Source organism: Ruditapes philippinarum, unplaced genomic scaffold (genome assembly GCF_026571515.1).
Source record: "Ruditapes philippinarum isolate M1 unplaced genomic scaffold, ASM2657151v2 ctg425_1_1_1_1, whole genome shotgun sequence".
NCBI classification, from domain to species: domain Eukaryota; kingdom Metazoa; phylum Mollusca; class Bivalvia; order Venerida; family Veneridae; genus Ruditapes; species Ruditapes philippinarum.
The window spans coordinates 513,229-539,295 of NW_026864449.1; the positions used below are offsets into that span (position 1 = coordinate 513,229).

The following is a 26,067-nucleotide window of genomic DNA, read 5'->3' on the forward strand; positions in this document are numbered from 1 at the left end:
AATAAATAAATAAATAAATAAATTTGTGTTTGAAATGTTAATACTTTTAAGGTCATATGTTACTTTAACGTTCAATTACGGCTTCAATGGCAATTAAAAACCGTTATATGAATCATCATGCTATAACTATTTAATGAAGTTTCTTTGTGCAGTACACACGCCTTTGCGACTCCATGCAAAAAGGTATTGCACAGTCGTGCATATGTTTATATTTGTACTGTAAACGTTCTTATTTTTGCGTCTTTACTCTATGTTATATCACGCAATTGTCGTCATGTCAAAATAAACGGCCCTGTAATATTATTTTTACTGAGTCGTAAAAGTGACTCGGATGTGTGATAATTAGAATATATTGAATGTGTATAAGTTCAATACTGAATTTATTTACGGAGTTGAGTAAATAAATATTATGCGCATCATAATATTTTATTTAACGAGTTATTCCATTTATCGTAACAGTTTGCAATAGAAATATTTTCCTCATATGGCGCACTTTTACGCTGTATGTATAACGTCACGTTGAATTATATGCACGGCCTAGCCCAACAAATTGTGCGCTTTACTGTAGGGCTTTTTATTATATAGACCATGGTCGCCCTTCGCGACAGACTTCTATATGTAATATCATATTGTAAAATGGGTCGGTCTTGCAGCCGAAATATTGAGACTCGTGCACGGCCGTGCAATACTATCTTTACGGAGTTGCAAAAGCGGCACGGGTATGTGAATGTAAATGAAAGATATTTGTTTGTTGTGTGTTGACGAGTTTACTTATACTGACCGGCGGAATCAACCATAAGGGCACTTGCTGGTCCAATCATCGTAACCTCTTCAGCGGCATCTTTTCATGCTGAATCTTACAGTACGGTTGAAGCAAAGGAAAAGATGTACAACAGTAATTTACGCAAAATGTAATTTAAGTTTGTAGTCATTATTGCGGAGTAACTTGTTATTTGAATCAAGAAATAAACTCTTTAAGATCATGACTGGTGACATCTCCGAGGTCCGTACTGTGCCTTAACGGGCGGATGGACCCTCATTTACTGTGGGCGACACAGAATTAAAACCCAGTATCTCACTGGTTAGCATAAAAACATACTTAACAGTTATAAATATCAGTTACGTGTGTGACGATTCACGTATTAACTTAAGAAAAGCGGCCGAAGTATTCTAATTTTATGTTTCGCTTTGTTCATAAATCTTACAGCGTGTGTAAAGGAAATGAATAACAATACAGTACGTATTATATATGTATTTACATATAGGAACTCCCATTTCTTGTATCATTGTATGATTTGAAACGGTTTATTTACCATTGCAAACATAATGAATAAGGAAGTAATCTAGCGTGGGCACGTGCGTAACTAAGTGTATGATTAATTAAACGGTTATTTGACTGTACAATAAGATATACTTTATCATTCAATATTCCACAAACGTTTATTATCAGGGGAAAAACAATGGTCTATTTTTAAATGTTACTTCATTAAACGATACAAAGATTGCTGAGCGTATTTTGTGATAGTTATCTATTAATAAGCGGTAAATAATAAATAGTTGTAAGTAGATGGATAACAACGGCATAAAAAGGTAATAATCTTTAATGAAACTTTCCAGTTCATATATTTTGATTGTATTTGGAAGAGTATACATATAGTTTCTTAATTAACCTGAATTTAACTTCGTACGTTTTTATTTTTTTTTATATATTAAAACCGATTGTACGGACAAAAAAATGAACATAATTAATGAAAAATTAAATCGATTATTAATAAAAATGAAAATATCTGTGATGTTTATCATGAAAATCCCTGACATCGCATTTTCTTCATTTTCTTTATTTTAAAAAGGAATATAACATAGATATTGTACTGGGAAGGAGTGCAGTGGCACCTATACTGAAAGTGAAAGTAGAAAGTGAAAGCGAAAGTAGAAATCGGAAAATGATTGTTTATTAGAAACCGGAAAATGATCGTTTATTAAAATATGCAAAAAAAGGGGCGGGGCGTATTTGACACGTTATCTAGTATTCCTACAGTCAAACTGTTGGGAAAACATCATCCCTGCTAATGTCTCTTTGACAAGTCCAACAAATTCGCAAAAGTAATAAGAAAATAAAAACTAATTTTCTTCCTAAGATTTTTTTATTCAGTTTTATTACAATTATCTTTATTATCATTTACTCAAACATGCTATCAACAGTTAAAGCAATTATCCATCAAGAATACTGTAAAGTCAGTAAACAAACACGTATATATTATATATTCAAAATATTTTACATGGAAAGTAAGGCATAATAAACTTGTACATGTATCAGTTTTCTACAAGCTATCACTATAATAATATCATTGGAATCACTGCACCAGCCATTTGGGAACCCTATACATTTAGGGCCTATTAATTCTATCTACATGTACAGGGAACTGAGGCACTCAGGTTGGGAATTTTCACCTCATTTTTTTAAAAAAGGGGGAAGGTCAAATAATACATATAATTTATTTTGCAAAAAAAAAAATCATTATGATATTGTTGAGGGCAGTTCAAAAATAAGTTTTTGTAGGAGATTTAAAAAATAAAACTTTTAAGGGGTGGGGATAGGGGTATGCTAAATGGGATGAAGTTTGTGATATGAAGGCTCTGTCATCACGCAAATCTTAAACCAGATGAGTTCAGGAGAAATCAGCCGTTGTATTTTCACACTATCCCAGCAAATGGATCTTGGGTTCGAGATGTATGGTCATGACCATATTTTCTCATATGACACCAGTACTGGTTAGTAACAGGAAGCAAACCAAAAAGCAGTTCAAATCAGCTCCAAACATTTATCACAATTAAGCTAAATTCAACAATGTACATATGTTTAACTTTAATGAAATACTACTCGGTGAATAGGATGTTTTTATTTTACTGCCAAATATACTTAGTAGGTGAGTTATAATGCCCTGGCAAGAGCTAAATAGAGAAGGCAATATGACAACTAAAACAGAGAAAGCAATTTGACAAGCATTGTACCACTTGGCAGAGGGTGTTGTGATTTTGATTAAGTATCTGATGGTCTCAGTCAAAGTCCCTGTAGATGAGGTAGATAAGAAGAGGCTATCAATGTCTGAGGCTATCAATGACTGGTGCATGAACAAACATTGAAACCTTTCGGATATATCCCTTTGAAATATAAATAAGACAAAGACTTTGCTGTTCCCCTTCAAGAGATCAAGAAAAATCACCTTTAAACATGTTTAAATATAAAAATAACAATGAACTTTTGTTACATGGCAGTTATTGGCAAAGTTTTTATTGCTAACTAATTTCATATATAGTCCTGAACTTGTCAACTCTGTTGTATAAGGAATTCCTTATATCTCTCATCTAAAGAATCTTCCATGATGGATATACTCTGGAAATAGAAATAAATTTACAGTTCATATTTTTTTTAGAAGTTAGAGATAGAGATGTATAAATGTTTATATACATTTTCATAGATACAGCCTTATTGTTATGATATTTTATTCTATTAAAGCTAGATACATATAGACAAATCAGAATAATAAGCATCAATGAAATTTAAGTAATGCTAATTCTTTGGTAACCAGGGTAACCTCCCTCCTCAAAAAGCATTTAGTACAGTCAGATTATACTGCCAGAATTTTAAAGCAGTGCTTAATTCCTAATGTGGCTAAATGTATGCAAAAATGCCTGAAATGACGACTCCACCCATCATTCCAATGAGATAAACATTAGACCAAAGCAAAATACACATCCTTCAAGTGGTTTGAAAGAGAGCAGACAGTTAAAGCGCAAGGCTAAAAGCTTATGAGTGCCAATACAAAATTTCCAAGCCCACACTTGTGACCCTTTCAGACCCTCTGACCTTGAATCAGGGCACCCGAAGTCTGGCAACTACTCCTCTCAAAACCATGAATATTTTACTCAAGTATAATATATATGCCTCATTGTTCAAGCCTTCAAATGTGAGACTCACATAGTGACCTTGACTTGGAGGCATGGCATCTGAAAAGTGGGTTTTGCTTTGTTTTGTTTGGTTTTACAGCACACAAACACAATTTAGGTCATATGGTGCCAAAACAAGAAAGGTGATTTTGGCTGTGTGAAACAAATTTGCTGGCTAAAATAATTTACCTTGAACTTTTATCTTGACCTTGAATAGAGGAGTTCTGAGTTTTGTGTCAATGAGATAACCATTTCATGCAACTATCATTAAAATCCCTCAAGAAGTTCAAAAGATGTAGAATTGACACAAAAAATACCTGGTGTTAATCTTTTCCATTTAACTGTGATCTTGACCAATAAATGAGGCAACTGGCAATCTGGTTTCTACATGCTGTCTCAGCGAAATAAACATTTGACCTAACTATCATGAAATTCTTTTAGAAGGATCAAAAGATATGTAAAGAAGACCCACAATATTTCTTAGTTGAGACAGCAAGACAGACAGATGTATTAATATATCCTAATAATACACATCCGTTGAGAAACAAACAACAAGACATGTTATAATTATGTTCCTTACCCTTTTAACCCCTGAGTGAAGAAAACTTTCAGCAAACATTTCTATTACTCTTCCGAAAGGCCCTATTCCATGAACATCTATACTTCCATGTTGCTCAAATATTGTCCTAAAATAATGACCATAACAATTATATCTAAACTTACATTTACTGAAATGGTTATTTATTGTATATTAATTACTTGATATTACAGAACACTGAAGCCTATTACTGATCTTTGGACTTTTCTTTAAACAAGAGGGCCATGATGGCCCTGAGGTCGCTCACCTGTATATAGGCCCCCACCCCCCCCACAACGTTGCAGGGCCAATTTTAACCCAAGGGCTTTTATTTGCACAAACTTGGTAGACACCCATAAGAAGATGTTTCATGCTAAACATCTAAGCTCTAGCTCATTGGGCTTTTTAAAAGAAGACTTTTTAAGTTTTTACTATATGCATATAGGGAAAATCAATGACCCCCCGGGGCGGGGCTAATTTTGACCCCAGAGCTTTTATTTGAACAAACTTGGAAGACACCCATTAGAACATGTTTCATGCTAGATATCTTAGCTCTAGCTCTTTGGTTTTTTTAAAAGAAGACTTTTTAAGTTTTTACTATATGCATATAGGGAAAATCAATGACCCCCTGGGGCGGGGCCAATTTTGACCCCAGGGCTTTTATTTGAACAAACTTGGTAGACACTTATTAGAACATGTTTCATGCTAAATATCTTTGCTCTAACTCTTTGGGTTCTTTAAAAGGAGACTTTTTAAGTTTTAACTATATATGCATATAGGGAAAATCAATGACCCCCTGGGGCGGGGCCAATTTTGACCCCAGGGCTTTTATTTGAACAAACTTGGTAGACACTCATTAGAACATGTTTGATGCTCAATATCTTAGAAATAGCTCTTTGAGTTCTTTAAAGGAAGATTTTTTAAGTTTTTACTATATGCATATAGGAAAATCAATGACCCCCCGGGGCGGGGCCAATTTTGACCCCAGGGCTTTTATTTGAACAAACTTGGTAGACACCCATTAGAACATGTTTTCAATGCTAAAATATCTTAGCTCTAGCTCTTTGGGTTCTTTTAAAAGAAGATTTTTTTAGTTTTTACTATATGCATATAGGGAAAATCAATGACCCCCTGGGGCGGGGCCAATTTTGACCCCAGGGCTTTTATTTGAACAAAACTTGGTAGACACTCACTAGAAGATGTTTCATGCCAAATATCTAAGCTCTAGCTCTTATGGTTTTTTAAAAGAAGATATTTGAAGTTTTTCTTTCGGTTGCCATGGCAACCAGAGTTCTGCATGGAATTAAATTCTTTGAACAATTTTTAAAGGTGACCACCAAAGGAACATTCCTGTGAAGTTTGGATGAAATTGGCTTAGTGGTTTATGAGGAGATGTCATTTAAAGTAAAAGTTTACGGACGGACGACGGACGGACGGACGCCGGACGAAAAGCGATCACAAAAGCTCACCCTGTCACTTTGTGACAGGTGAGCTAAAAAAAGTGACAATGAAAAAATACCCAAAGGAAATAATTCGGACAAAAAGTAGGAGAAAAACACACTTGAGGACTGACATTTTTATCAGTTACATGTACTTATTACTATAATGTACTTCAGAAGATATGTGCACTGAAAAATTAAGTAAATGGCAGTTTCAACCAAAAGTTATATGCCTTTCTTGTTCAGGAGATATACATAAAAAAGTTTTACAAACCATGCTGGATTTTCATCATGACTCCGAAATACTGATTTCTCCCAAAGGTTTGCATATTTACACCATGTCAGATTACGGCTTTTCAAATGTAACTGTTTTCTTCTGACATTGAACCATGATTCCTCCTCTAGAAGTATAGCCTTCTCATTTAAAACTCCTATCTGAAATGTTCCAAACTATTAGATCAGCATAGCAAAACTATGTCATAAATTTAGCAAACTAATTATGGTATATTCTTTAGACTTTACTAAGGAAAACATTTTACATGTCATTTCAATTATGAAATTTTATTTCTTTGTAACTAAAAACAAGGCATTTTATAAGTTTTTTTTTTTGTAAAGGCTTGAAGTAATAAATCTCATTTATCATTTTATAAGTCTTAATGACTATAAAGCCAAATTGCATTGTAAATATGATATATACACCACCAGAGATATAGATAACATCTCTGCCACCACTGACTATGCTAGAAGTATAAGGCAAGCTTTCAACATTTGCATACAATCTTTGTGAAGAGAAATAAAGCTATTCCTAATATGTTCATAAAGTTTTAATCAACAATAAAACTTCATGTATATTGTCTCTATAATTTTATGGTTGATTCTCCAGAGACTTGTATATCAAATGCCTTTGTTTTTTTTAACACACATGAATATCATACGTATAAAAAGAATAAAAAGTTCTGCAAAACAAAATATCACACTGCTGTTAAGCAATGATTTCATGCATGCCCAATTTGCTTTCAATGCAATAATATACCACCATATTTCTTTCATACAAGCATTTTGGAAGTTAGTATTCTTTTTTAAGTTCAAACAATAATCTTTTCAACTGATATATAGATTTATACACATGAAGACAATTATCAATAAACTTTTCACAATTTTGTTTTTTTGTTAATTATTTTTTCATGAACTCACCTTGCGGAGTAATTTTGGTATAACATTTTCACAGATTGCAATACTTTTTCTGTAGTTAATGCCATCAGAATCTTACATGAAAAGCAAAATAAAAATATTACGCAAAATACAAAAATAAATGATAAATCTCTTCTAAAAGACTAAATCAAAATCTAAATTTAAGGGTAACGTATATATGTCATATAAATGCACTCATTAGAAATTAACAAAAAAAAAAATGAAACACAAAATGAAACTTAATCAAGTTCTTTGTAAAATTCTTGTTAATCTGACCTCAAATAAGTTTGTATAATACTATATTTTTTTCCTCAAGTTTTCAATTTTGAAGCTCCAAAGATTGATACTTAGTTACCTGTTTTCTCTTCAATGACATCTATTCTTTTGACAAATTTTTCTTTCTCTGTGGGATACTGTAAAATAAATAATAAAATATGACTACATATAAATTGTATTGTAACAACAATTATATTTCTATGACTTTTAGATACACACAATCACTAATACAAGTATGTATTCTTAATAACTTTGTAATAAAGTTTATAAATTATATACCTAGGGATATCTATATCCTTAATTTTATATCTTAAATCACATTCAATCTAAAATGCCTTATTAAAAGATTGGGAGGAGGGAACAAGACATCAAAACACCAGGTTGGCTTATGTTTTAATATAACTACCAGTTTCGAGTACTATATACCTTCTTCAGGTTTTATTGTAAAAAAATGACATAGACATTCTTTTGGGCACATCATTGACTGTCATATATCTGTAAACAGCTTTTTACATACACTTTTAGCAACATTTGACATTTTGACGGAATGGTTCATTTTGCTTATTGAGAGACTCCACAAGAATCAGAGAATTACACAATATATTTTTCATTTGACATAATTTCTTGCAAGTCTTAATCAGTACATATATGGCACAAAATCAAAATTATTTTTCACCCCCACATTACAGGGGATACAGTGATACAAGGGTTACACAAGGTTACAATGGGATACAATGAATTTCCATCAACAGGGGTGAAAAAGAATTGTGTTTTTAGGACATATTTAAATCAGTATACTGATAGATCTAATGGGATGTTGGCAACTTTCACCAGATAGGAATGCTCTTCCACTGACATAAATAAAAATGCTCAACAGGTTGCATCTTTGAAACCAGTCCTCTCTTTCTAAAAATTAGAAAGACCCTGAACAGATCAACCCAGTTTTTAACTAACATGTCAACATGTAAAATATTGATCATCATAAAGTTCATTTGTACACTACATTTTTAAATCATCTTAACTGCAAACTTTAGTGAAATGCGTGTGTGCAACAAGCTCCAGAGGATATTTATATACATGTTGAATATCTATTGTCACAACCATAATCCTTTCTAACTTACAGTTACATAATCTAACCGACCTCCCCTTTCACCAGGCGCTCTTTAAGAACAGTGTGTAAATGCGTTTTATTTACTCATGATTAAAATTTGCCTCAAAATTGTTTTTCAAATTAGAGAGTAGTTTTGACTGGTTCTCTTTTATTTTACTATACACAGACGTAGCTCGAAAATTCATTTGCGAACCGCTCTACAAAAATCCAAAATGGAGTCATTGTGAATTTTCCGAGAATTTGAATAGAAACAAATAGATCCTGTTATGTCAAAAGAGTAGTTTTTGTACGTGTTCACATATTTTTATATTCAAAAACAGTCACGAAACGGTGGGCAGTCTTTTAAAGTCATTTTCTCCATTGTTTAGTTCTGGCAGTCGCTTCCAAAACTTTTCAAGTTTTTTCATTTTTTTTTTACAGTGTTCTAAACTTCTAAACATTTTTTATTTCTTCTGAGCGGGAGGAAAGTTTTGGAATAGACTCGTTATGAGTCGTTATATGAAACCATACCAGATCAATCTGATATTATTGTTACCCCCCCCCCCCCCAGTCCCTAAAAACGGCTTACAGACACTTCACCCCCAAGACACTTTACCCTAAACACTCCCCCCCTCAGACAGTTCACCCCTCATTTTAAGAAATTTGATTGAGACACTTCACCCCTCATTTTTTTTATTTTGTGTTTAACAATTATTTATGTAGATTATGTTAAATACATTCAACAGTTCAATAGTGATTATGTTTATTGTTTTAACATATTTTAATATGAAATTAGGTGCTACCTATGGCGCGAAAAGCTCTTATGATTTAAGCATAACATGTTTAGTGTACATGTTAACCAGATCTATCATGCAATTAGTAAATAAGTAAATGCAGGTATTTTGTACCATACTGGCATGCGAGCAGTTCCCGTACAGAAGCAGTACCCGTATTTTTCATTTAAACGCTTGATTTTTACTTGCATTCTTCAAAAATTCATTTCAAATCAAGCAGATACATAAACGAGACAAAATCTAAGTGTCAGTTCGGCAGTACGTATATAAAGTCTCATTTTAAATCACTTTCACCTGTGCGTCGTCAAAACGTGACCTTGTTTTCTCTGGGGGATTCCGTCCTTGCGCGCATGCGCAAAAATACTTACACGTGAGGCTTGTTAAAGGGTTTTCCACTAATACCACCTGTTTACAAATAAGTAGGCAATGTGATGTATACTTGTTTAATTATCAGAATGTTGACCAATATTACAATATATAATACTTTTATGGCTTTGATGCGTAAAATATCATGCATACAAGCATGCTATTGCATGTGAATGCGTTGGGGTAACGGTACCGGGTAATTGATACCCGCGTTTAGTCTACGCTCTATTTCCTGAATTACATCTATTTATCTCTTACATAATGGTCTGTTCAACAATTGTAAATGAAAAATAGGTCCGATATAATAAAATTGTATAATTATAATGGGTTAGATTTTATGTACGGGAACTACTTCTCTTCATACAAAATAATGGATAATTTCGGTACCCCATATGAGGCCTCATAAGTAAGGGTTATACTATGTTTAGAACATGATGGAATTTCCATGATTTGTGTGACGAGCTGAATATTGATGTGTAACATTCAAATTTTGGTGAGTGAGCGTAATAAAAAATAATGTTTAAGTAACTATGAGTTTTGTACGGGAACTGCTCGCATGCCAGTAAACAGAAACAAATAAATTGGTGGTGTTCAACCTATCATCGGAAGAGGGATCACTGCGCACGCGTCTGCGTTTGGAAAATCCCATCCGCCATTTTCTGTTAATCTTTAATCACATATGTTGTTTTTACGTTATTTTTAATGTGCTAATTTATCAAAAAGGATTTGAAAGTAACTTTTTACATTTATCATCGTTACTATAGGTCTTATGAATGAAATGAATGTTTATTTTCTGATTTTGTGCATCATTCTTTCACCGGAAGTGTTATTAAGCATGCGTCTGCTAGCAATAGTCTGAATTATGTAGACGCTCATTAAAAGCGCTGTGATATCTATATTAGTTCAAAAGGATTTCAAAATGGCGGCGCCCAGTTAACTTAGGATTTTTTCACAGCTCATTAGGTATAGGATATATATTTTTTTAAATTTTCATTTACTTTTAATTTGATTTCATTTGAATTGATACGCGTCATACACATTATCTAAAAGCGCTACGGCCCTCGCGGGGCCTTTGGCCCCGCTCGGACTTTCCGCGTATTAAAAAACTATTATTATTTTATCATGTAACTCATTACTGACAATTTTTAAGACAATGGATATATTGTTGTTTTTGCCCTACAAAAAAAGGCTCATATCACAAAGTTAATAGTATAAAGTATTTTTGTTTATTTTTTATATATTTTATACTAATTTCATTTAAAGTAAAAGTGATATAACTAATTGAATAATCTTTCTAGTGAAATAATACTAAAAATAATTAATATAAACATATATAAGCATTTTGTTGTTGACTAACTTGTTTTATTTTCGTTATAGAAAAAAAATTGGATGAAGGGTGAAGTGTCTTACTGATTTTGGGGGGTGAAGTGTCTTAAGGGGTGAAATGTCTTCTAAATTTGAGGGCTGAAGTGTCTGGGGGGTGAGGTGTCTTGCTTCCATAAAAACATCTCAGAACCAGTTCAATGTAATATGAAATTAGGCAAAGCCTATGAACGGGGAAGTCGTTAAAAATAATTCCTTTCATTTTTTCCGTTTTAAAGGTGTCATTCAGTATTTCATGCACCGCTTCAGTTTTCACTCGGAACACTCGACGAATATTATGTATGCGAAAAGTTGAGATTTGTTCTGTAATCAGAATACCCTGTCTATTATCATTGAGTTACATTGTAAATGGCTGCGCCCGACTAGAATTTACACTGAAAATTTTATTGATAGGTATAGAATTCTATATATTTAATTGTTTTTTTACTTGATTTTCTTTTAAAATATACACATCATACGTAACACATGTAGTCTATAGCCGGGCAAGCCAAAGCCAAGGGCTTGCGAATACTTCCCCGTATTAGACAGTTAAACTTTACATGCTTGTTAATGTTATAGTTTATGTCGGTCAAGCCTGACCCAGAAGCAAAAATATCTCAAAGCGACGTCATATTTATAGGGCAACTCGTAATCTAGCTTTGGCTCATCAATATATTTTGACTACACATTCCGTCGTTTGTCTGTTCAAATTGTTAAAATAATAACAAAATTAAAGTTTTAACCTGTAGGTTATCATCATTTTCAAATTATCAAGGAGTTAAAATAGAAGGGCCACAATATAATTTTAATTTAGTATTTAGCTGTTTAGGGGCCTGCAGCCTTTTTCTTGAGGCAAACAAGCACAATTTTCGCTTATTTGAGGAAACCAAGCTAGGAAAAAAGGAATAGATTTATTAAAATAAGTGTTATTAAAGTGGCCATCAGCTTTTTTAAAGATTAAATATATGTATTTACAATGTAGATGAATCCTTTCATTTTATGATTTAATTGTCATATCAAAAGAATTTAGGTGGAAACTAAAATTTAATGAGTGACGATAAAATACATAAACAATAAGAAACCCCTTCATATCTCTAATCTACTGGTCTCCTCTTTATTTTGAATGACCGGTATCTAGAACTTTAGAATTAGGGCTTGTCTGTCATTTAATGGAAGGTTACATTCCAGAAAATAGCATTGTGTCGAGTATTAACAATGGATTGTTCCAAATTAATACCTGGGCAAGTCCATTAGTACAATTACATTACTGTAGGACTATTTATTTTTATTTTTCATTTCAGCCAAAATTTAAAGATGGCTTCAGTTTTAAACACAAATAAAGTGGAAGTGAATGATGAAGAAAAATTGAATCTTAAAAATTTTTTAAACGAAAGACAGCATCCTGATCCTACAAGAGATAGAATCGTACAGGATTCTAAAGAAAAATACAGTCAGAGTAGACAGAATTCTGCTGATGCAAGTAATCTCAGTAGGAGTCAGAAAGAACGCAAGCTTGATGATTTCCTTAAAAATAAGCGGAGAAGAAGAAGAGGAAAGAAGAGATTAACTATTTCTGATGTAAGGGCAGAGGCAGCAAAAATTTTAGAAGAATTTTTACAGGAGCAACTTGCTCAACAGGCAATACAAACAAGTTCACCAGAATATCAGAGAATAGTTGAGCTGAGTGTTTTTGAGACAACAACTCCAAGTGGGGAAAGTTCTAGTTGTCTAGCATCAAGTAGCAACATTTTACGGGAAGATTCAATACCGTATGCTGATGAAAGCGATAATGAATTAAGAAAAGCAGAAAGTCTGCCTCATGAAAACTTTGTTGAATTACAGGGTTTTGGTGGTAAAGAAATTCCAGCAGGATTACAAATTCATCATGAGAAATCTAAATCTGCCCCCTTTAGTCAGCCCGACAATGAATGGCGTCAGAGTCCTAGTAAGAGGTTACCGGGCTCTGTTCAACCAACTCCGCCTGCTCCGCCCGGTACACCTCATACACCATCTGAAAATAGTTCAAATGGAAGTGGGTCATTGTCACATCCAGTGCCTTACACTGGGAAACCAAATGATTCCAGTATACCTTGCTCAAGTGATTCTTTAGATACAAATAATAGTCTTGAAAAACCACATTCCAGACCAAAAAGGTCCATCCCTGAAGTAGCACCACACACATTGAATCTTTCTGGTCTGTCTGAACCTCAGAGTCGATCTACAACAGTAAATGATGATGATGATGATGATGATAAAACAAGCAGTACATCTCCAACAAAATATCCATACACAAAATCACCACGTAGAGTAAAGAAATCAGGATCAGTATCCTCTAGTGATACAGACAGCACTGATCAACAGATGTATGGAAGAAAGAAGAAATCTATGTTTAAAAAGGCTCAACACAGAATGCAAAATTTCTTTAGAAATAAAAAACAGAAAGCACATGATGGTGATGATGAGATGGAATATCATAATGATGAAAGTCCGAGAGGGAGTTTAAATGAAAAAAGGACAAGACCTAAGAAATCCTCTAAAAAGCATGATAAAGGAAATTACGATACCACCGATATGGTGGATATGGCAGATAACTACGTACCTCAAGGTAATGAGACTGTCCTAGAAGAGAGACATATCCATAGAAATAAACATATACATCAAACACATAGTGGCAGTGACAGAAAAACTGTTCTACGAAGCGAAGTGTCCGAGGAGACTATAGATGTTGTTGACAAGAAAGAGAAAAAACATACAGAGAAAAAATGGAAGATGAAAGAAAGCTCAGGACAAGATACGGGACTATTCGGAAAGCTTAAACGCCTTACTCTCCGTGATAAAAGAAAACGCAGCATAAAAGGTAAAATATTTAGTTCAAGTGTTAAAGATCGGAATTGAAAATTCAATGAAAAAGGAGATAATGATAAAATATTTTAAAAAAAACACACAAAAAAAAGAAACAATATTGATTTTTTTTTTCTAACAATTTCTTACTGTTTAAAGATTTAAACCTCAGAAAATGAGAACTGAAACTAAATTGTTTTAAGTAATGACAATCTTAAACTAAAAGGGTAAATTTTTTATGGAAAGATAATTTTAATTGTGAAAAAGTATTTTTAGCATTATTGTGCTGAAATGATTGAATAATAGCTCTGGCATGTTTCCTTTTAAATGGCATAAAGAGAGTGCTGCTATTGAAATTCTTACTACCCTGCTTCCACCTACAGGTTATAATGGATTATGGGAATGCAAGCCTTATTGAAAGTTTCCTGTAATGTTGATGTTTATTTTATTCATTAAATTGCAGTAGTATTGAACTTATACTTACATGTACTTTACAGAAAGCTCTTTGGCATGCTATTTTAGTGAAACATTCTATTAGTAAGTTCCCTTTGAAAATTTTACAGAATCAAAATCTGATAATTTTGGACAAGACGCGGCAGACAGTGGATATTACTCACGGACGCTATCAGTACCCGGAGGCGCTCACCCACTTAGACCTAACCAGTTGGGATTGGATGAAACAGACGATGCGGGCTTGACGATGTATCCAAACGGTCGAGGATTTGCCTTTTCTAACTTTGAGAGAGAAGAGAGGCGACCTGGTGTGACGTATACAAGAGCAAGTCAGGTAAGATGTTACGATACATATTTAGTATTGATGAGTGAATAAGTAAATTGTGTAGCATTATAATCTTTAGAAAATAAATGAGATTTAAAAAAAAAAACACATGGTTTCTTTTGTTGATGCAGGTGTTACCATGTATTGAAAGGAATGAAGGATAGTCTTATTGTTAAATGAAGCTTTTATCTAAGTTATGAGGGCTTTGTTTTATAAAGGATATTGTTTAAAGGTAATACACAGGCACATAAATTACAAAAATATAATAATGATTTAATGTTATTTTCACTCTAAAATGACATTTTTAAAAGTCCCAGCAGGCATTTCTGTATCAGTTCTATATATTTTGGGTTTGAAGCATGAATATATCTAGATATATTGAACGAAATTTAGACGCCGACAGAATCACCGAGTAGTTTTAAAACAAGCCATGTGACTTAACAAACCAAGGGAGTTACACTAACAGATATTGTGGATATTGTATGATTGAAATAAATCTAAGTCATTCATTTGACATGTTCCTGAACGTTTTCATAGTTCTTTATGGCAACTATTGTGAAATCTTCAAGCCCTAACCTGACTCACGTGGGTCAAGTTAGGAAATCACTATTTTATTCTCTGTCAGGTGCAATTTTGCCTGTGTCTCCCTTTAAACAAAACTTAAAATGGCTGTATAATTCAAATACATCCAACATGACAGACACATTGTGAAACAAAATTTGCAAAACTGAGATTTCTTTTAAATATCATTTAGATATACAACAATGTACTCTGTAAATAAAGAAAAGAAATGATTAGTTTTGCTTTAATAGTTGAGCATAATATTTGTCAAGATTTTGTATAGGAACAAAAGTGTAGAATATTTTATATATCTTCTGTAATTTAAGGATCAGGCTTCAGATCTGGTAATTTTATTAAAGCAGCACACCTCCCAGATTTGTGAAATTTATTTATTATGAAAAGCGTAAATTGTTCAAATGAGTAAATATGCTGTGAGGTTTACATAATAAGTCATTTGATATATGGTTAGGCACAGATATTGTAACTTGTCAAAATACATGTATGCACAGACTTCACTTACTTCAAAGTGGTAATTTAAAGATATATTATGCTCTAATTTGATATCAGAATTATTGGTAATTGCTAAATAGTGTCTTTGTAAATATAAAATAAACATGTTTTGACTTCACACAAAGTAGATATGTCATGTTTAAAACTCTACACACTATAGGGGGTCACAATATGAATATATAGTGACGTTAAAAAACTGGCAGTTTTTTTAAGGAAAGACCAACTTTATTTGTCCTGAAAAAGGGAACGCGACTTCCAATACATAGATAATTCTTTTTTTTATTCAAATTAAACATATTCAGTGAGGATTTCATAGGTTTTAACAAAATGCTTTGATTAAAATATTTTACTCAAGTAAGAGCATAGTATATCTTTAATAGGTAATAGTGGTAATGCATAGAATTGTTGAAGTGATACAAAAGTAATTTCTGTCATATTGTGTGTGAAATATTCAATTGTGACTTTTTATAAATTTCTTGACTATAAATGTATTTTTCAAAAGTTTTAATTTTTTGAAGGTACATGTATATTATCACTCATCTGGAGGTGTGCACCTTTAAAGCATAAGTCTGATATGTGTGCTGTTTAATGCATGTATAAAAGTTATTAGTTCAAACTAGAACTTTTCTGCCATGGTACTTTGTTCAGTTACATGTTCTTCTTACCACTGGAAAAAGCTGAAATATTTAATTTTCTTTTATGCCTTCCTCTCCCTGACTTAACTTGATAGCCTCATCTTGCATCAAATTTTCCACTATGTTATAATGTATTATTCTGTTCAAACTTTTTTAACTCATACCTTGTTGAATATGTGCAGTATAATGGACTTTCCTTGAGACAAAGATTTAACAATTTATCACCTCTTGCGTTAAAATGCGTTAATCAGTTTGCAACCGGGTTCACTCCATACATGCTACATCTAAATCAACAGTTGCATGTAGAATTAATGCTTCATGAGACCCTATTATTGAACATTCTTTAAAAAATGCTTTCCCTGGAATCTTTTTGAAAACTTTATTTTAGTTAAAGGTCGTAAATATGGCATGGGGTCTTTTTTTTTAAATACATATACAGATTATTAAAAATGTACAGTACGTTTTGAAACTTTTATCATTGGCATAAATTAATACTCAATGACTTCAAATGAAGAATCTTTATTAATTTAGTATAATTGTAATGTTTTACACATTGTTTTCTCATCTATACAAAATATATAGCTTTTAGAGTTTCACTCTTTATAATTTTGGGATAAGGGACTTAATGAATATTGCCAAAATTTTTTATCATTATAAATATTTAGTCATGCCATTTTGTGTTTGAGCGTGTTACATAAGGGAATGGGGACTGCAGTATTGTATGGAAAAGTTAAAATAAAATTCTGCATTTCGATATTAATATTTTTTTATTCCATCCCTGCTCTAAGTTTTACAGTTTTTACAGTATTTGATTAGAATTTTTACGATCACAGGTTGTATGTAGAGAGGAAGATGATGAAAAAGACATAAAACGTCATTCCAGCCATCTTGATATAGTGGATTACAGCGGTAACATGATTGAGAGGCTATACTTTGATGCAGACGGCAATGAATTGCCGAAGAACAAGTCATTTAGTTACCTACAGGAGGAGGATGTACGAGAGCGTGTCATAGATGATCATGGTCGTAGGAGAGTTGTACGAGACGTTAAACATCATGAGCACATGGAAATGGCAGAATCTGATGGAGGTATTTATGGGATTTGGTTGTAAAACTTTGTGATAAGTGTCATAATTGTTTATATTTAGTGACGAATTTTCACCTATATGAGTTCAAACCAAGTCAGGGGCTAGCCATTTTGTTTAACATTAGTTTAAACATGTTTTATTTCTCAGAATATATATACATGTTACAATTTATAATATACACAAAGCAGTTCAAATATTCTTAAAAAACAGGATTAGGTCTTATGAAATTTATCTCCTTAAATTTAAAATTGATTGGTTAGTAATGGTTTGTTCCAGGAACAAATTTATGAATTTGTGTATTCAAGCTTAAAGCATCTCACACAATGGAACTGAAAGTAAATTCTGAATAAATTTCATGTTTAATATCTGAAGGGCCTCAATAAGATATTTTACTGGTTGTTTTCTATATACATACATGAAAAACCATCAAAGAAATAGAAAAAAAAGATTATAACTGCTCAAACATGAATATAGGTATATTAGAGAGTATTAAACTGTATCTAATGAAATATATAACAGTATAATTATATTGTTTCCCTACTCTTACGGTTGATTCTGAATAGAGTTGTAACGTAGAATGTCTCAGTTATTTAATACTCATGCACAATGTATGTGAACAGAATAAACAAAATATTATGCTGCTATTGACAGTAGGATTTTAACTGTTTATCAATGATTCCATGCATGTGCCATTTGCTTCTAAGGAAATACACAAACATATCTCTTTCATACTCTTTTAAAATTCATACAATTATTTTGTAAACTGCGGGCCGCAGATATTATATGTTATTTTGGTTTTGGAGTGATATATGTGGATATATTACCTGTTAAGATTTTATATCACCCGAGCCGTTAGGCGAGGGTGATATTTTATCTTGGCAGGTAATATATCCACATATATCACTCCAAAACCAAAATAATAATTTTATTACCCTTCCCGTGCCGAGTTAAGACGATTTTAAAATAAATAATTGCTACTTCAAATGAAACGTCGAAATAAGATTCCCTTTAGGATACCCCTTCACCATAACATGACGTCACAAATACATGACGTATTATCTTTCGAACATAACGGATGTAAACAAGAGAAAAGGAGTAGTCTGTTGAATGCACTTTTTTGGAATTAATATCAAGCTTTCACAAGGTCATATTTGTTTCCTATACTGACGAGAATATGTATCATTACTCTATTTTGGTAAATATTTATCACTTGACAGTTTAAAATTGCTTGTAAATTGGAATTTATATCGCGTAAAATCAAACGGTACGCGCATCGCACGGCGCATGTTGTTTACAACGTGGGGTACCCATCGGGGAAATTTAATGTGTATATTACCCGTCTGGCTCGGTAATATCAATTTCTTTCGGGTGATCAACATCCAATCAAAAAGGCGGAAAAAATCTGGAAGGGTAATAAATAGCTATACAATAGCTGTATACACTTTCAAGACTGGAAAGCTGTTTGGTTAGCTCAGTAGGTAGAGCGTTGGACTGTGAATCGGGCGACCCGGGTTCGATTCACTAATGTCGAATGGTGCAGATCACTTTTGTTGTGATTGATTGAAATCCTTTCTATGGTCATTCACACTGTACCTCTGCTCTGGCATGTACAGAAGTTAGCAGTTCCTTGCGAAAGTGAAGGCAACTAGTACTAATAAACTGCTTGACAGCCTGCCCAGGAATGATGTGGTGGCTGAACTGTGCTCTGGTAAATTCAGTGTGGCTTACTGCTATGATTCAGATTAAAATCTACCAACACCACCACCATCGCAATAGACTGGACACATGATGATATTTAAAAATATTTTGAAAAACATTACAGTCAGAAAAACAGTCCAGTTTCTTAGTCAATGGATTACAGGTTGTAATGAAGCATGTGATGTAACTCTTTACTGTTTATATTTGCAGAAGATAAAAAAGACTTGGAAGACATGACTGAAGCAGAAAAGGATGAATTATATGGTAAAATAGCAAGTAGACTGGCAACTATTGGAGACAATTTAATGTCTGAAAGAGAGGACCAGTCCAGAAGTGCGTCTGCTAGTCCAAGATCTAAACTGACTGATGATCAGAAATCTAGTCCTGAACAAGAAGGTATAAGTTTAAAAGAAATCTTAATCTATTTTATATGAATATATGTGTATAAAAAATTATGTATACTGACCTTTTATACTGTCAACTTCAGATGACGTTTTATCACAGTTGACTGCAGCTGATCTTTTACCACTAAAATCTTACACTGATCTTTTACCACTGTTGCCTTCAGCTGACCTTCTACCACTGTTGCTTTTACCACTGTTGCCTTCAGTTCACCTTTTACCACTGTTGCCTATAGCTGACCTTTTACCATTGTCATCTTCAGCTGACCTTTTACCACTGTCACCTTTAGCTCACCCTTTACCACTGATAATATTGGTTTTGGTCTGATGGTCACAAAACTTTAACCTTGACCATAACATGGAAGTCCCTTCAAACTTCACAGGTGCATGCACCTTGATGAGCTGTACATGCTAGACCCACTTAAATGGCATGGTGTCAAAGGTCAATGTGATTCCCCTGGGGCATAGTATTCTTGCAAATGTAACACTTATTTTTATTACAAAGATTCCTTTTCATCATAAAAATACATATTTGTAGTTATATATCAATATCAAAATATTGTTTAAAAAGTGAATATCATGATACTCGTTTTATTACAGAGTTTACAAAAACCACATTAACACCATTAGAGATAGAGTTGAGAGATGAGTTAAGAAAAGTTGCTGATGATATGGATGCAATGGTAAGTTTTGTGTGGACCTAGCAAGTCTTAACAGACTAGTATCAATATCTCATGCATTGCTGTTGTTGAAACATGCCAGGTTTTGTACACACCAAATTTTTGACATACTTTACAAATAAAATTACAAAATAAATGTATGTGTTTAGAAAACATTGTTGCTTTAGAAAAGTCATCAGCATGTCTTGTAACTATAATTAATCAATTCAATAATATTATTTTTGCCTGAATATAAAGTATTAAAACATATGGAGGAGTCAACAAGACCTTTACATGCAACATGAATATAAAGTACATGTAGTTAAAGTTAATTTATTTTTGTTATGCAACTATTCTTTTAATCTACATTAAAATACACAGAAAGTTGACACTTAAAATTGCTGTTCAGTTTTTAGAGGATTTTTTAATGCATATTTAGCATTAGTAGCCATAGAAAATTGTCCGGTTTTCGTTATTCAGAGGTTCCTGTATTTAGAGGATTTTTATGCTCCCCGAAAAATTTCGGTGGAGCATATAGTCGGCGCCTTGTCCGTCTGTCCGTCCTTCCGCACTCACAGGAGAGTAATTATGTGGCTAGAGGGACAATAGGTAACTGTTCTTTATCTTTGATGTCATTCATTCCGTAATGCTTTTATGTGGCTAATTTCTTTTGTGTGGCTAAAAAGAACAATAGAGAGAACAATAGAGTAGCCACATAGTTACTGTCCTGTGAGAACGTCCGTCTGTCCGTCCTTCCGTCTGTCCGTCCATTGTCTTATCCGGAGCATAACTTGAAAACCCTTGGAGATAATTTGTTGAAACTTCATACAGTGGTAGAGGGCATTGAGGGGGAGTGCAGTGTCAAAGAACCATAACTCTATTTGCCCGGTTTTTGAATTATCTCCCCTTATAGAAAAATCTTGTCCGGGGCATAACTCTTAAACTATAGAGATATCAACATGAAACTTTGTAGGTGAATAGATCTCAATGGGTAGATGTGCAGTGCATAAGAACAATAACTCTTTTTGTCCTAATTTTGGAGTTATTGCCCTTTGTTTATTTTAACACTTTGAACTTTGTCCGGTACATAACTCTAAAAAAATAAGAGATATCAAGATGAAACATTGTAGGTAGATAGATCTCATTGAGTAGAGGTGCAGTGCAAAAGAACCATAACTCTGTTAAGCCTCATTTTTTAATTATCTTCCCTTTTAGAAAAATCTTGTCCAGGACATAGCTGTAAAACTATAAGAGATATCAACATGAAACTTTGTAGGTAGATATAACTCTGCCTTGCCTAATTCTGGAGTTATTGCCCTTTGTTTATTTTTACTTTTTGAAATTGTCCGGGACATAACTCGGAAATCATAAGAGATATCATCAAGAAACTTTGTAGGTTGATAGATCACATTGATTAGAAGTGCAGTGCAAAGAACAGTAACTCTGCCTTGCCTAATTTTGGAATTATTGCACTTTGAACTTTTTCCAGGGACATAACTCTGAAACTACAAGAGGTGTACTTTCTGTGTCCAAAACCAATTAGGGGAGCATCACCCGGCTGAAACCGGGCTCTTGTTTTTCAATAAACTTATAAGGAAAAAATACGGGACTTTTAAAATTGTCCGGTTTTCAGAATTTTTACTGTATATTTACTATATTATCATTAGTTTAGTTCAATCATATGTAAAGTCTGATCATCATTGAAACGGGCTGTAATTGTATTTGTTGAAGTGATGGGATCAGTAGATATTACTGTTATAATTTATTGTAACTATTAAAAAAAAAGATTTAGTAAGTAATGCTACAATCTTTTACCCTTGTTTTATGTTGTTGGGTAAGTTATAATCACAGATTAGTATTTATTATTATGAAGAAGATAGTTTAACTTTTTAATGAATGACATTTCAGTTGGAAGCAAATGCCAAAAAAGCAGCTCTTCATATTTCTGGTTTAGTCACGTATAACCATTTCAAGAATATAGTGCAGGAGTCAGTAGGCAAGGAACAGGGCTGGGCTCAGGTAGCCGCAGTGTTTCAGATAACTAAACGAGCGATGCGACTGGCTGGTCAGAGCGGGGCTATGGCATTACAGATAAAGGAAATGAGTTTGAAATATATAGAGGATACATTTGCCAACTGGATTGTGGGGCAAGGTGGTTGGGTAGGTATTATGTATATACATGTAATTGTAAGTGGGACTTGTATGCCTATAAAGAATATACTTACTACAGGTATTCTAAGATGATAACTACATGTATTTATAGGTAAAACAATGTCTGCATAATCAAATCAACACTAGGCCCACTAGCTCTATGATAAACTTAATGTAACATTTTTATTGTAAATTTTCATTCTTTTAATATAATTTGAAGCTGTAATGTCTAGTTGCTTCTGTGTTACAAATCTGGTTTACAAGTTAAAATAAAACTGCTGTAAGGAGTTCTTTGGTATTTAAATTTCCATATTTCAATATTTACTGAACTTGATGCATCTTAAAGAGTAAATTGTGTAAGATCTTGTGTAAGAGCAAGACAGCTAAGGTAAGGTACAAGTTTTGTGGTTTCTCTTATCATTGGTCAACATGTCAGAAATACTTGGTATTTAATCTTTGTGACCTGATATTCTATACTTTAAACCTTACTGTTATAAAATTCTATTAAATGATGTTTATATGTGTATGATAAACAAATATATATCTTATTTATTGATATTTTCAGGAGAGTATGCTGTCAGATGCTGATTCAGATACAGAATCTGAGCTTGACTGAAAGCCTGGTACCAACCCAAATTGACTGAAAACCTGATACCAACCAAACTTGACTGAAAAGTTGGTACCAACTGAGCTTGACTGAAAAGCTTGTACCAACCCAAATTGACTGAAAACCTGGTACCAACCAAACTCAACTGAAAACCTTGTACCAACCAAACTCAACTGAAAACTTTGTACCAACCAAACTCAACTGAAAACGTTGTACCAACCAAACTCAACTGAAAACCTTGTACTAACCAAACTTGATTGAAAACCTTGTACCAACCAGGTTTGATTTCTAACCTGATACCAGTCAGTTTTGCCAAAAGAAAGAAACAACTGTTGAAAATGGTAGTTCTCTTAAGTTGATTTCAACTGACTTCTTCCAATTGTTGATTCAGTCTGGCTTCCTTCAGCGGTTTATTCCATCAACTCTTCAGCTGTTTATTCCATCTACTCTTCAGCGGTTTATTCCATCTACTCTTCAGCGGTTTATTCCATCTACTCTTCAGCGGTTTATTCCATCTACTCTTCAGCGGTTTATTCCATCTACTCTTCAGCGGTTTATCTACTCTTCAGCGGTTTATTCCATCTACTCTTCAGTGGTTGAGTCCATCTGATCCTAGAGTCATTTGCATTAAATGCAAGTTAACATTGTGCCTCATATTTGTTGTGATGTACATTTATTGTTGTCAGATCTCAGAGTAATTAAAAAAAATTTAGATGACATTTTGTGTCTCACTAGAGATACTGTTTGTTCATTGTAAGAACTGACATCTAAAGATTTAAGGGATGTAATGATATGTAGAATTATATAATATTTGCTAGTAATATATTCAAATTATTAGCTTGTCTGTTTAGAAGAAAAGAGGAGCTATTGTGATTGCTGCATCTTCATTGTTGTCATGCAAAAACTTTTATGTAGCCCATTTCTCAAACAAATTTGAAAGTATGAAACTATGATTACTTGCTGACTGTGACAAGAGGCGGCTGTAAGACAAGGGGTTTAATTTTAAAAGCTGTATTTTTGGCCCCTTTTTAACTTTTTTGGAACGTTTGTCTAAAGTGGTAAGACGAGTGTTAACACAGCATGCAGTGCTCTTGTTTCTATTGATTCTAGTTTTCATTATATATATACATGTATATATTTAAGACTTGGGTATTTTTGTGTGTACCCAGTGATGAATAATGAAAATTCCAAATTCCAAAATATGTTAATTATTGTATTATTTGAATAAGACACTGTAAACTTTAAGCCAGCTGTCAGCAGGAAATGTTACAAAGGTTACCCATGTAATTAGTGCAAACAAAGATCAGACAGTGTATTTCTAGTTTTTTTCTACAGCCTGATCATGGTCTGCCATATTTGCTACTCAGTCTGTTCTTATTTTGAAATTTTCCCTGAAAATGGTGAATGGTTTTGTCAAGATTGAAATATGGACTAGTCCATTTAAGATATTAAGTTTTATAAGGGTTTAATGAAAGTCATTCCAGAAATAGTGTACTAAATGTAACAATGTAGTGCCATTTATATTACAAATTGATCTTGAAAATGCATCTTTTTCCATGTTTAAACACTGAACAATTTCTTTATATTATGACCCAAATACAGAAATAATTACTTTGCATAATTATATCATTTTTTTATAATTTTAATTGTAAATGCTGTATTAAAATATATTTTAAAAGTAGATTAATTTACAATGTATGTCCTTATATCAACCTGATTTTAATACTTACATTTATGGTTACATTAAGTATATACTAAGTATAAAATAAGTCATATTTATAACTCAAATATTATTTTAGGCAGCACAGTCCTTTTAGCTTAAATTGTTTTTTCCCAGTATGATATTGTACTTTAATAGTTATACATATGGTAAAACCCATTAATATTTCTTCCACATTGTTGCTTCTTCCCAATTTATGCATAATGATGTTCAGTAAGAGCAAAAATAGAAGTAAATCCATTTCAACATTTTTATGTTCATTTTAGCTGAACAATCCAAGATATGAAAGCTAAATATAACTGGAGTCATGTTTCCGGAAGAGATTATTTTCACATGTGTCTTATTTATGGAATTTTTTTAAACCTTATACTAGACACCAAATTTCATTTCTTTTATTATACCCCCACCACAAAATGTGGGGGGGGCTATAATGGATTCGCTTTGTCGCGTCGGTCCGTCCGTCGGTCGGTCGGTCGGTCGGTCCGTCGGTCCGTCTCCATTTTTGTGTCCGCTCTATAACTCCTATACCAATTGAAGGATTTTCTTCAAACTTGGCTCAAATGTTCACCTCAACAAGAGGATGTGCAGAACCCATGTTGCTCATGTGTCAGCTCAAGGTCAAGGTCACAATTGAAGGTCAAATATCAAACACAATCAAATATTAGACAGTATGTCGTGTCCGCTCTGTAAGTCCTACAATAATTGAAGGATTTTCTTCAAACTTGGCTCAAATGTTCACCTCAACAAGGGGATGTGCAGAACCCATGTTGTCTATGTGTAGGCTCAAGGTCAAGGTCACAATTGAAGGTCAAATATCAAACGATCAAATATTAGACAGTATGTCGTGTCCGCTCTGTAACTCCTACACTTATTGAAAGATTTACTTCAAACTTGGCTCAAATATTCACCTTAACAAGGGGATGTGCAGAACCTATGTTGCCAATGTGTCAGCTCAAGGTCAAGGTCACAATTGAAGGTCAAATATCAAACAATCAAATATTACACAATATGTCATGTCCGCTCTGTAAGTCCTACACTAATTGAAGGGTTTTCTTCAAACTTGGCTAAAATGTTCACCTCAACAAGGGGATGTGCAGAACTCATGTTGTCCATGTGTCAGCTCAAGGTCAAGGTCACAATTGAAGATCAAATATCAAACAAACAAATAATAGACAGTATGTCGTGTCCACTCTGTAACTCCTACACTTATTGAAAGATTTTCTTCAATCTTGGCTCAAATGTTCACCTCAACAAGGAAATGTGCAGAACCCATGTCACCGGCTTTTGCCTGCTTCAGGTCAAGGTCACACTTGAAGGTCAAAAATTGACTTAGAAAAAATTCTTAAATTTTAACATTTATATGAATATTTCTGAA

At 33.3% G+C, this 26,067-nt stretch overlaps 2 protein-coding genes across 4 annotated transcripts; one reads left to right on the forward strand and one right to left on the reverse strand.

Moving 5' to 3' along the window:
- The first annotated feature begins 1,376 nt into the window (after nucleotides 1-1,376).
- Nucleotides 1,377-25,083, forward strand: LOC132725591 (uncharacterized). Of its 3 annotated transcripts, none has more exons than XM_060710730.1 (9): nucleotides 1,377-1,590; nucleotides 12,345-13,900; nucleotides 14,448-14,671; nucleotides 15,550-15,567; nucleotides 17,202-17,457; nucleotides 19,365-19,550; nucleotides 20,156-20,238; nucleotides 22,123-22,374; nucleotides 22,931-25,083. In XM_060710730.1, exons 1-9 carry the CDS (start codon nucleotides 1,568-1,570, stop codon nucleotides 22,979-22,981), a joined length of 2,649 nt encoding a protein of 882 aa, XP_060566713.1. In that variant the 5' UTR covers nucleotides 1,377-1,567; the 3' UTR covers nucleotides 22,982-25,083. The 3 variants fall into 3 exon arrangements, with proteins under 3 accessions (XP_060566713.1, XP_060566714.1, XP_060566715.1); XM_060710732.1 differs by lacking the exon at nucleotides 1,377-1,590 and adding an exon at nucleotides 8,722-8,828; XM_060710731.1 differs by lacking the exon at nucleotides 15,550-15,567 and having other exon boundaries at nucleotides 1,379-1,590.
- On the reverse strand, nucleotides 3,073-8,550 carry LOC132725592 (PRELI domain-containing protein 2-like). The gene is made up of 6 exons (XM_060710733.1): nucleotides 8,461-8,550; nucleotides 7,511-7,568; nucleotides 7,159-7,229; nucleotides 6,239-6,399; nucleotides 4,529-4,634; nucleotides 3,073-3,394 (listed from the first exon to the last, which is right to left on the reverse strand). Exons 1-6 carry the CDS (start codon nucleotides 8,533-8,535, stop codon nucleotides 3,329-3,331), a joined length of 537 nt encoding a protein of 178 aa, XP_060566716.1. The 5' UTR covers nucleotides 8,536-8,550; the 3' UTR covers nucleotides 3,073-3,328.
- Nucleotides 25,084-26,067: the final 984 nt, after the last annotated feature.